A 12,686-nucleotide genomic window follows, 5' to 3' on the forward strand; every position below is an offset into this window, starting at 1 on the left:
ATTTTTTCCCTCGCTTTTAATGATAAAAAATCGGGCGTCTTCTGTAATTAGACGCAATGTACACTTGCCACTTCGTTTTCTTCTATTTGGACAGGGACTTGCATATGCTAACGCCAGCGCGACACTTGCTGACCAAGGTAAACGGGGGATATTTGCAGAGGATTTGCCAGGATTTTCCAGAATTTTCCACCTCAAAAGGGGTGGGCACTCATGTGTGGACGCCACGAGGAGACCGGAGCACGCACTCCTGGCCAGCAATTACACACGGCTGGCATGAATTATGCAGCCAAGTGCAGAAAATATTAACTAGAGGGTGGGGTGGAGGCAGAAGGCGGCAGTCAAACAAAACCGCACACCCAGCGGGAGTTTCTGTGGCCGCGCTGGCGTATACGTAATGTGCACAGGCGAGGTGGCTCCAAGCCAACCACTTTTCATCCTGGCTGCAGCTGATACAGCAATTTATTCCTCCGGGCTTTAGCTATTAAATTGGGATGTTTTCGATAAGATTCCATCTTAATTAGGCAAATATACTCTCTGATTATTCTAATCGAACGTCTTCCTTCTCTAAATAAACAATTTATCTGTTACCTTACAACTGGACCAGCTCTAAATTTCCCAATGAAAAGCAATTGCCATAGCTAACTAAGAGGATAAATATCAAAACTACACCTTACACAGAATTTAATTTTTAAATTTAAAGGTTTCATGCTTTTCTGGGTCAAATATGCATATCTCAATATCATAATTCTCCCAATGAATGATATCTGTGTAAAGGCAAAAATATCAAAGCTCTTTACTTGAGATTGAACTAATTCTCGCAGCGTGTGTGTGTGGGTATGTGTGCCTGCAAGTCCTTGGGTTTCAAGGATCCTGTGGAAATTGCATTTCTCGACTGCGTATGTTATGATTGCAAATACACTCGACAGACATATTGAATTTTGGAACTTTTGACTGCATCTCGTCTCATCCTTGGCCAAGTACTCCGGCTTAGAAGCCCGCCGAGTGTTGTATGTAGTTATGCAGGAAAATTGCTTTGGCATTCAGCGAGCTGAATTCCGATCTCATTAGCAGATAATTTGCAATGCGTCTTAAGCCATTTTCCATTTTCCACTTACCACACATGTGCCGTGGCACTCAAAAAATTTGTTTAGCCTGGGAAAAATGCTGGAGCAGCTGGAAAGAAATGAAACCAGCACTGAAAATGAAAAGGAAAATAAAAATGTGCGGTAAAGTGAGAAAGCCAAGGGAAGTGACTCCGTCGAGCTTGCAATAATAAAGTGAACTTAGTGCTCGGTGCTCGAGTGCAATGGCAATTGTTGTTGCCTGTTGGTTTTGCTGGGAGCGTATACAGTGGCCGGGATAAGTACGCAGCCAGGCACTCAATTTCGTAAGCAACTGTAGGCGAAGTGGAGTAATCCACGTTCGCTCATTTTCACAATTAGGGGAAGCGACTTTAAACAACGGATTTTCAACTAGCCCAGGACCCAGGCGATGGGCCTTTGTTTTGGCCAAACAAAAAGCGCTGGCTAAGAAGAATTTGCCCAACAAAAAATTCGACTGTGCGAGAGGGGTCCTCTTTTTATTTTTTTTGTTGTTCCTTTAATATTTTTTGGACTGCTCTTGACGTCCTCGTCGTCATGGTCGTCCTTGTTGAGTGCAAGTCCTCGACGTAGTCGCCATCTCCGTGGCATGCTTGGAATTTGCTTTGCTTTATGCTTCCTCTCCTCTGTTTTTCAAGGAAGGCGCTGGGTGGGTTTTCGGGCGCTGTAAGTGCACCTTATTTCTTTCATTTTTGCATTATAAAAGGTAGGAATTAATGCACAGTCGAGTGGTGGTGGAGCATCTCGCCGAGAATGTCCAGAGGAGTCCTGTCCCCGTCCTCAAGTCGCTGAAAGTGTTGGGAACTGTTTCGTGGTTTCGTCTTGTTTTATGATTAAAGTTTGTAGTGGGCGTGGTGGGAGTGTCGTCAAAAGGATGGCGGAGGATCTTAAATATGAATAATATAAAGAATGTGATGAATTTCTGCGGAATCGTGTCTTGCCTGCGAAATTCTGCGAATTATTCATCTATTTAGCTGCAGCTGCCTAGCAAGTTTTTATGGCATTTAAAACTATCCCCTATTTAATTTCACAAGCGAAATATTTCTTGAAGTCATTTTAAGCAATTTTCCGGTTTCCCAATGACTGGCTGTCTCCGTTTGTCCCTCTGGCACTCTAATTTGTGCCGTTTATCGTTTATATATCTTATATAAATCCCAATTTATATGCTCTAACCAAAAACAAGCCATCCAGCCCGGCATATTGCTTATCTATTAAAGCAATCCCAAATCGCTCAACTTTGCATAATGCAATTCGCCCAAAAACTAGATAAACATATACATACATATATATTTGCAGCTCTCTGTCTTCAGTTATCCTAAGGCCTTTCCTCCGCACTTACCCCTCTCTCACCCCTCTTTCCGGCTCCTCTGCTGGCTTTTCAAAGTTTTCCCAGCCATTGCATGTCATTTGCATAGTTTTCATTGCCCAAAAGTCCGCCCACTGCCTCTTGCTACGCCCGTTGTTGCAGTTGCTGTAACGAGCTGTCAACAATCTTTTAGTTTGGGCCATCGGCAATGTATTTGCCAGTTTTTCAATTGAATTGTCGAACGACTCGTTGATATCACAGGCTTTCCACTTGGCTAGGCTCTTTGCGTCTCGGGCCGAGATGCAAAAATATTAACTTAATTTATGAGACGGCCTGGGCTGTTAATGTTGCAAATCGACCGACAAATTGCTCGCCATTGGCCAGTTGATTTATGTTAACTGGGTCGCCTGGCATGGAAATGGAAATGGTTAAGGGTATGTGGCTCAGGCTCAGACAATGCAACTAAATGTGCAACCTACTTTCCAATTATCCTGCTGCTGCTGCAGATCCAAGGACCTGCGCAGCACAACCGCAACAACAGCAACTGTAAGCCTGGTTAACAAAGCCTGGCTGAGTGCATTTTAGCTGAATTACGGCTCTTTCTTGACGTGGGGCCGCACAAAAAGACAAGTGGGCGGTGGGCTGTGGGCTGTGGGAGGAGGCAATGCATTCACCTGCATGTGCGGTGGTGGCCAGGTGAAGTGAGCTGCAATGGGTTAAGGGCGGGGCATGAGGCACATGAAGCGGGTGAAGTGGGTGAAGGCCTCGGTACACGCCCAAAGGCGAGTAAATGGCCTTTTGTGCCCATTGTCTGAGGCCTTTGCTTGGGCTCCTGCTCCTCGGCAGAACAGCCATTATATGCCAAAATAAGGCCACTCAATGCCAGCGTAAGATCTCCTTCTACTTCTACTTCTCCTTCTTAGACGCCGTTTCATTTGCAACACCTGCAAATGCAATTTTCATAATTCACTCCAATTTACTAGAGACTTTTCTGCTAATTAGTCGCAGCTACATTTCTGTTTCGGGGCGAAAAGTTGAGGGGAAAAGCAGGTGAACAGAGGTAGTTCCGAGCACAACTTCGGCTAATTGCAAAATAAGCAGAGCCTCATTAAATTAGAGAATATTGCCAGGGAAATCGCCTCGAGGCGGAAATCTGGGCAGGCAACATCCGCTTCCGTTGGCTGAAATATTAACCCACTAATGCCGAGGTCCCAGCCCGGCTCCATGATTCATTCGGTGTCACGTTAACCCATTAAGCAGCGCGCCACAGATACAGTTGTTCGCCGCTGGTGTCCTTGTTTTGCGGTCTAAATGCACAAAAAGCTTAGCATAAATGAGCGGTGCTCTGCTGTGTTTTGCTGTCGCTCCGCGTCCGGTAACAAAGCTCATTAGCGAAAGTAGCAGAGCCAGCGAACAGCAGCTAGTGCAGCGTCATCTAGCGGAAGCTCTGTTCCCAAGAGGAGCTACCCAAAAATAGGGGGAGGCGAAGAGTTTTGCAAATATTAAATCAGTCCGGAGACTGGCGAGATTTCTTTGAAGCACTAATTAACTTGGCGATTTAAGGCAATGACTGGTGGAATAGTTATATGGAGCTTTATTACATAACTTTAAATAGTAGTCAAATCTAAAATATTTTTTACTAAAACGAATTTGTTGAATTTTGTATTGCCGTTATTGGTATCTTATGGAAAAAGGGTAATATATGTATATTTATTATTATATTTTTTAATTAAAACAAGAGAGAACGCTATAGTCGGGTTGGTGTCCCGACTATCTAATACCCGTCACTCCGCTAAAGGGAGTGCGAACGCTGTGTCGGGTTGGTGTCCCGACTAATAATCGTAACTCAGCTAAAGGGAGCGCGAGGGAGATAGATATATGTTGACAATTTATAAATCGTTTAACTTTTTAATGAATGGTCCGATTTGAAAAATGCCTTCTACATTTCGATAGATATAAATATACACAACAAAATTGCATTTATACTTCTCGGAAATCTTTAAAGATGTGGGCGCAGGACCCATTTTAAAATCGTTAGTGGGCGATTGTGGGCGTTAGAGGGGGCGTGGCGCTCGGCTAAAATAAACTTGCGCTGCGTAGGAAGCCAAAGAATATGTGTGGGAAATCTCAACCTTCTAGCTTTTGTAGTTTCTGAGATCTCAGCGTTCATACAGACAGACAGACGGACAGACGGACAGACGGACAGACGGACATGGCTAGATCGACTCGGCTAGTGACCCTGATCAAGAATATATATACTTTATGGGGTCGGAAACGCTTCCTTCTAGCTGTTACATACTTTTGCACGAATCTAGTATACCCTTTTACTCTACGAGTAACGGGTATAATTAATGTATCTGTATTAAAATAAATCAGTATTTTAAGTTATTTATTTTGTATACATTACAAAATGTCAGTAAATGCATTTGCCAACTCTTTTAGTCTTCCAATGGAATTACAAAGTAGCACAAATATTGCATGGCATTCCTCGTTTAGTATTTATTTTAAGGTTTTCCCCCTTTGAAATCTTTCAAATTCCTCGCATCGAAATTTTCCTTGATTTCCTTTTAATTCTTTAGGCAAATAATAACAAAACGAATCCAAAGATAAAGTTCAGAGCCCCGCCCCATTTGCCAACTTTTCCAGATTTATGCCGTTTGTCTTTAGGCGTCTTTACCGTCTTTGCCGTCTTTTCCGACTTCTCCGACTATCTGTGTGGATTTGAGTACCTGCTCGCAGAAGTGGAGCAGCTGGAAATGGGGAAAGTTGGCAAGTGGGCGGCGGCAAAGTGTCTTAACAATTGCTCGGGCATCTATAAACATAATTAAAGAAACTCTGGCAAATTAATTCGAGTTGCGAATTTAACAATTTGCCGGGGAAAACTTTTGCCCACCGAACAATAAACAATCAAGTTAGCTTCAATGGCGACTGGAGACTGTCGACTGGCAACTTTTTAATCAAGTTGAGGATGCAAATTGCAAAATGCTGGATAGTTGGGTTATATGGCCACCTAATTGGCCGGCGTTAATAATATGTGCTTGTTACCGACAGTTAAATTGCAGAGCAGCTGACGCCAGTGATTCAATTTGTCAGCTGCTTGTTCGATGTCCTTCTCTTGGTGTCCTCCTGGTGTCCTCAAACGATGTGACTTTTAGTGCCGAGCTTAATTAAAAACCCTGTTGGAGTAATCGTCGGCGTCTTGTCGTCTTGTCATCTGGTCCTCGCTCCTTGCAAGTAGTTGCAAAGTTCGATTTTTGTCGTCTGCGTCTGCGGTCGTTTGCCCCAAAGTGCAAAGCGCTGTCCTGTGGAAAAATCAGCCAAAGGATGAGGATGAGGATGAGCTGATCTGAGCCCCGCGACACATGGCTTCCGCTCCCACAGTCCCCATCCCTTCCAGACTCGCTCCTAATTGAGTTGTACAAGACGACTACTAATTGCATTCGATGCCTGCCGCTCGGCGTTGATATAATTAAATTTTATTGGCCGGCGAGGGAGCTTAAGGTGTTTTCTGGTCAGATTTATCGCCGTACATTTTAATTAAAATTTAATCGCGGTGGAGCCCACGCTCCTTGCTCACTGATCCGCCTTTCCCTTTCCCGTCAACTCCCATTCGGTTGGGGGAGTTATCTAAATTTTTAGTTTTACAAAAATCTAGCTCACTGAAGGCACAAAAATAGGTTGTAGAAACAGGACACCCAGACACACGAATACACTTTTACACGAGACGCCTAAGGACGAGACATACGAAGACTGAACACACAGAAAGACTGACAATATGGTACAGCAGAAGCTCGATACGACGGACAGTGGTCTGCAGAGTGGCGAGAGCGAGCCACCGTCGTCCTTCAGCCCGGACGAGGATGGGGAGCCGGATCTGTGTGCTTTTTGCCTGGACCGCATCCAGGATCCGGAGAAGCTGCACTGCAACCACGCCTTCTGCAGGCGCTGCCTCGAGATGTACCTAGAGGCCCGCAGCTGGGTGGCCAAGCGCTGTCCAATCTGCCGCAGGAGCCTGGAGGAGCAGGTGTCCAGGCAGTTCAATGACGTAAGTGAAAAGTATCGAAGGTCCAATGATTCGTACAGAAGAACACTTAAACACTAGAACTATACGTGCGCGGATCATGGGAAGGGATTTGGGGCATAGTTCTCCCTATTTCGGTAAAAAATTAAGGGACATTCTGTATTCAACAAGTATGCAACAAGGTATTTGTTTTGAAATCCTACCAAAACCAAATCCTGGGATCGGCCATTGTAAAATTACTTACTGATAAATAGTTAAAAATTAAATTTACATTGCTTGTTGAAAAAAGAAAGCCTTTCTTCGGTATTCAAAAAGTGCGCAACAAAAAAATATTCTAAAATCCCCCCACAACCAAAATCCAAAAAATCCTGGGATCGGCCATTGTAAAATTACTTACTGATAAATAGTTAAAAATTAAATTTACATTGCTTGTTGAAAAAAGAAAGCCTTTCTTCGGTATTCAAAAAGTGCGCAACAAAAAAATATTCTAAAATCCCCCCACAACCAAATACTGGGATCCGCCATTGTTAAGGACTGAATGATAAATATTTTACAATTGAACTTACATTGTTTATTGAAAAAGGAAAGACATCCTGCTGCTTACGCCCTCGTCATAACTCTGTGATCTCCCACAGGACTGGCGCCTGTTCGGCTTCATGATGGTACTGCTGATGCTGCTCAGCCTGGGCCCGTTTTACTTGCTGCTGCTCTACTGGTGAACTCCTGTGCCGCCGGAGCAGCACCTGATTTACGAAAATCTGTATATTTGTACTTAGATAGACGCACGAGAGATGTATGCAAACTTGTCCGTGGATTTTAATTAAACTCGCAAGCCATAAAATGCGAGTGGAATGTGCTTTGTTCTGCCCTTGCCTTTGTCCTTTGTCCCTTGTCCTTTGACCACTTTAATGAGTTTTTAGCCAGGCAGCTAGATAAGGTTTTCTTAGCGGCAAGCGGCTTGAATAGAAAGCCAAGTTGCGGGTAGCAGAAGTGCACATACGCCCCGTTGCCGCACTGCTCCCATTGTATCCGCGTTTTAATTCAATTTTATGCGCCAATAAACTGCTTCGGATGATGATGGCATAAAAAGTGTTGCCACGCATGCATATTGCAGCGAAAAGCAAATAAATCTAAGCCGAGTCAGCCCTTCGAAATATCCCAATATCCACAAATATCCACACTCTGTGGGACCCTTATTTATGTTTATTTTGCTGCTGTAAATCAAATTGTAGCTCGCCAAAAAAATATGTATATTATACAAATATTTTGCCACTTTAAAATGACCAACAAGTAAATATTGGAAAATGTGAATATTAAATGTTTGTTGGCCAACAGATGGATCAGTTGATACCCCGTGTGGCTGGGAGCTTATCGTCCTTTCTGTTTGATTGGTTGTACAATTAATTTAATTTAATTTTATAATTAACAAAGCTTTACAATTAAGCCAAAGTGCAATAATTACATTTTATCATATATTTACTTTGTGACTTCCTAAATATTTCGTATATTTATTGAACATTTAAAAACTAAAATAATCCTATTTATTTGAGTAAGGTCTAGTTAAATCCCGTTTCGCCAACAATAAATATTTTTGTTTGCAATTTTCCAGTGGATTCGATAGACTTTTGTCTAGGGTACAACGCGATTTAAATAGTGGTATTTTGCAGCCGCCGGGGCTTTTGCGTTCATTGTTTTGGATTTGGGCCATGTTTGTGCCGCAGTCTGTTCGTTTGGCCATAATAGCTCACACATGCGGCCGTCCGCGGGCAAACAAATATGGCGGGTGAATTTCGATATGGTTCTTCGGCCATTTTGATTGCTTACCCGCATCGTTCGCCGTGAAAACGCTCCGGAATTTCGACCGTGTCTAAATATACCGCTGTAAACTAATATTCCACACGAGATATGGATAGTCTTGTGGCGAAATGGAACTGGAAACTGGCCTAATCCCCTCTTTGGGCATCGGGTTCCATTCGCATTCGCATTCGCCGCTCGCTGTCACATCCGTTCGCACAGGATATGAAAAGGCAGCTCTTCAGTTTTCCAGCCACTATTTTTTCCGCCATTTGTCCGATTTGTGGGCCAATCCACACTCGATTTTTCGCCTTTTTTCACGGCACTGTTTGGCTTTTGTCAGCTGGCAGGCAAATTGAAATGTTTGCCTCTGGCATCGGTTTTCCACCAAAAGCCCCCCTGCATCCCGCTCTACCATCTTTTTGGCTGTTTGTTTGTTGATCTTTGACACTAGGCTGTAATTGAAAGTTTTGTGTGGACATTTGAGGAGACAAAGCTAATCGATAGGGCCGGGATGCGAGCCGAAAACTGGTTCAGCGGAGCCAATCCAAATTGAATTTCGACCCGTGCCGAATGGGCGGGCAATTTGCTTTATATTCTCAATTAGTTTCGTGAACGTGGGCGTGGGCGTGGGCTTAATTAATTTTTACATGTCCCGTCGTGACCTCCAACCTCCAGCCTTCAGCCTCCCTGGAAAATCCACCTGTCCTCATTTGTTACGCCCATTTCGTTGCTGGTTTGCTGGCAAGCGGCTTTATCGCCCGTCCGTGTCGCGACCACAATTTCATCGATAGCAAACACAGACGGCGGGGCATTTCCAACCGCTTTTCCGCCCATTTTCCCACCGCCCAGCCGCTGGCTCATTGCCAATGCATTGTGCGCCGATTATTTTGCCGTTTATTTCGCTCTCGCCCGGCGATTTTCGTTATTTTCGTTATTTTTCCTTGCTTTTTTGGTTTTTGTCTTTCGCTGACTCTGTTTTCCGGGGCCTGGGCTTTCATATTAAATTTTTGTCACTCTGCCATGTCTATCTTCGGCTTCGGTGCGCTCCAAATTGGCTGCTTTTCAACAAAGATGCAACATCTGTTGCCATGGGGCTGCTGCTCCATCTCCCATCTTCCATCCTCGTATCGCTTTGCATATCCTTTTTGGCTCTGGTGCAAATTGCAGTGTTGGCCCGGCAAAAGGAGCTCATGTCCCGATGTTTCTCCGGCTGTTTCTCTCGCCGCAGAAACCCAAAATCCTATTCATTATGTCACCGGGGGGCGGGGCGGGAGATGGAGCTGCAATGGGGATCTGGGATTGCCATTTGCATGTCCTGTTTCGTTTCATTAAATGCTTGCCTTGCCGCATGCAATTACCAATTTATTTTGCCGGAGAGTGCACTTCTGGCTTGCCTCGGCTCTTTATGGGGGACTGCCTCGGATAAGGAATAACCCCCAAGTTTAGCGAGTGCTCACATGTTTAAATTGTGCCAAATTAGCTTGGTTTTTATTCCCGCTTCTTGGTTGTCCCGTTTTTTGCAGATTTAAATTGTGCATTTTATAAATCCACGGAGCTCAGTTGTCGGACTGGTTTTCCCTTTGATTGATGTTGTGTGAGTTTTCTTACATGACATTGTCTTTGGGGCATTCTGAGGATGATTCGGTATTAAGGAATTAAAAATATTACATTTAAATTATAAAATTAAGAAACAGACAATCTAGCTGCACTAATAAAAAAAAACCTATTTATTTACTACTACTATTTTCGCTGTTGTTTTCTTCCCTTGCACTCTTATTAATTTATTTTATTTAACAATTCTAGCTTATTTAAGGATTCTAAATATTGATTTTAAAATTAAATTTTTTGACTTGACGATGTTTATTTTTATTTTCTATCTTTATTCAAATCTTTTGAAATTATCATTATTTATCAAAATATAAAATTTAGTATAAAAAACAAACTAAATAAGTAAATAAGAAAGGGTTCTATAGGATTTATAAAGCGTGTTTAACGTTTGTTTAATTTCTTATCCAGAGCGATTTCAATCTGATTAAAGTGCACAGTAAAGGCAGTGATTCTGCTAATTTTATGCATCTTAATTTCCATTACCTTTTCTTTGGTGCACATTTGTGCATAATGATTTCTGCCCTTTTGCCCACCATCGCAAACTGTAATGATATAATTAATTAGTCGACCTGAGCGAGGCGTCGTTGAACCCGGATGCCGCATTTGTTTTTGCCAGCTGCATGCACACGATCCCGGCTGTTGTTGTGCCACGGGTTACCTCAGCATCTACGCTTAGAGTACAGAATCCAGAGACCAGAATCCAGAGTCCAGAATCCGGAATCCCTGGTGCCGTGCCGTGCATTGTTTGCTCTGATTGCCGGCGTGGCAGAAACCGAAACCGAGGCAACGACCTCTGGCTGGTTGTCAAAGATTAAGCAAACCGAGCTAAGCGGACAAACAAACACGCACTCGAGGGCATTTGGCAGGACCTGCCAGGATAGCCAGGATGGTCAGGATGGTCACGATGGTCGGCAGGATGGCAGGATGCACACGGCAATGGCTGCATTTAGTGAGCAATAAATTCCCTTTTAATTTACTAAATGTGTTTGTGACTGTCCAGAGTCCAGTAGTGGCCATGTCCTGTGCCCAGGTTGCTCCCATGTCCTGTGCTCTGTGTCCTGCGCGTGAAGCGGACAAATGGCTGCGGAAGACGAATGATGCAATTGTCTGGCCTGACTCTTAATTGCCTCTGGTCCTTGCCACTCGAAGTTCGAAGTTTTTTGGCTTCCAATTATGCAAATGCAGATGTTTGCAGCCGGGCAATTGAATTTCTAGAGCCACTCGGTTTTCTGGTTTGCCCGAAGTTCGAACCTGTGATGATTTTGTGGTCATAATGATTTCTTGCTCTGACTGTTTGCTATTCTGAGTCCGCCTGATTGACCGCACAATATCCTGTCATTAGGGTCGGACATATGCTGCTGCTCCGTTGGATCGAAATCCTTCGCCTTCTGGCGCTGCCTCAAACGAAGCGTATTGTGTATTTATGAAAGCATCTAAAATGCATGCACAGATCAGCCCAACTCCCTGTCATAATTTCCCATTAACCTACTTCCCGAAAAAGGGAGCCGCATCCCCGGGCATCCTTTTCTCCTGCTCATTAGCTGACAGCCAGGATTCTGGCGTTTAATTATGTCACACCCGGGTCGCATCCTGTATGCTGACATATGTGTGTGAGTTGTCAGCGCGGAATTCATCAAACATGCAGCGAAATTGCTCCCCTGGTCAACTTGCCCCGCCCCTTTTCCCTCACTCCCTGCTCCTCTGGGCAGGACATCAAATGTGCCGGCCATAAACTCTCCAATTAGATTCCTGGGCCCCACTTGTGTAGGTGTGTGTGTGTGGGCTGCCAATCAATTTTTAATGAGTTTGAAATTGTTTGGCGAACCAACAATAGCTAATGTTGGCTTAAAAAGATTTTATGATTAGCCAGGGTTTTCTACGAGATCGCTTTGGCAAGTTTAAGGATCAGTTTTGTATGGAAATATGTTAATTTATTTGTTTGTTTAAAAATATATTTTGTTTTTCAAATTTTATTATAATTTTTATTCCAACTGAATATGGTTTTTAAGTTCTAGTTCCAGATTTAAAATCTGTTTCACTTCATTTAAAGAACCTAAGTGTTGAAATTAATTATTAACATATTTAATTATTTGCCTAAAATTACTATTTCAAATTCATTTCATTCCATGCTCTTGCAACTTTAAACTGTGATTCAATTAACATGGCAGAGCCTTCGACTCCTCGGTAGACTTAATTGCCGCACTGACTTACATAAGAAACAGGCTCACTGAGAAGGGGCGGTAAAAAGGGGGTGGGAAACCCAAGATAGGGGACAGCAGGTGTTCTGGACTCGGCCAAGTTAATGCTCGCCTAAGCCCCGCAACTGCAAACATCATTAGCCAATATTATATGCATTAAATTTTATGCCCAAATGGCCCAGAAAGGGGGTGGCAAGTGGGTGGTGGGGAGGAAAGTTGGGTTGCTGGCTGGCAGCGCTGAGTTTTCTGCTGGCAAGGCAAACTTTTCTTTGGCCGTAGTTAAAAATGTAAACATCAGTTGTGGCTTAATGCGGACGGCGGTTGCTTTGGTCCTTCTCTGGGTTCTGGATGTGGGTGGTGGTTAGCGTTTGGGTTCGGGTTCGGAGTTCTGTTCAACCGCAAGCCTGGGCTGCCGGCGGTGGGTGGTTTAAAAGAGAGAAACTGCTGCCTGGGAGCTGGCATACAAATTGTCTAATCCCACATAGTTCTTGCCACCTTGGAACTGGCAGTGGCAAAACTTTGTCATTATGTTTGTGCAGCTCCCTTCCCGTTAGCCCCTCGACTTATTTGTGTGTGTGTGGGCCAAAAAATCTAAGCTACTTGGTCAGAGCGGAGTTTTGCATAAGCCAAGTCCATTGAGTCGGGGCCAAAGCTGC

General features: G+C 43.8%; 1 protein-coding gene across 1 annotated transcript; it reads left to right on the plus strand.

Moving 5' to 3' along the window:
• Positions 1-6,000: 6,000 nt before the first annotated feature.
• Positions 6,001-7,273, plus strand: LOC108060013 (E3 ubiquitin-protein ligase RNF125). Its single transcript, XM_017145515.3, has 2 exons — positions 6,001-6,451; positions 7,063-7,273. Exons 1-2 carry the CDS (start codon positions 6,182-6,184, stop codon positions 7,144-7,146), a joined length of 354 nt encoding a protein of 117 aa, XP_017001004.2. The 5' UTR covers positions 6,001-6,181; the 3' UTR covers positions 7,147-7,273.
• Positions 7,274-12,686: the final 5,413 nt, after the last annotated feature.

Source organism: Drosophila takahashii, chromosome 2R (assembly GCF_030179915.1).
Source record: "Drosophila takahashii strain IR98-3 E-12201 chromosome 2R, DtakHiC1v2, whole genome shotgun sequence".
Classification (NCBI taxonomy): Eukaryota; Metazoa; Arthropoda; class Insecta; order Diptera; family Drosophilidae; genus Drosophila; species Drosophila takahashii.

What these genes read in the sequence shown, in the direction of transcription:
- LOC108060013 (XM_017145515.3), top strand. Translation starts at nt 6,182, where the DNA reads ATGGTACAGCAGAAGCTCGATACGACGGACAGTGGTCTGCAGAGTGGC. An exon ending in TGTCCAGGCAGTTCAATGAC is followed by an intron (nt 6,452 to 7,062) that starts GTAAGTGAAAAG and finishes GATCTCCCACAG; the next exon opens with GACTGGCGCCTGTTCGGCTT.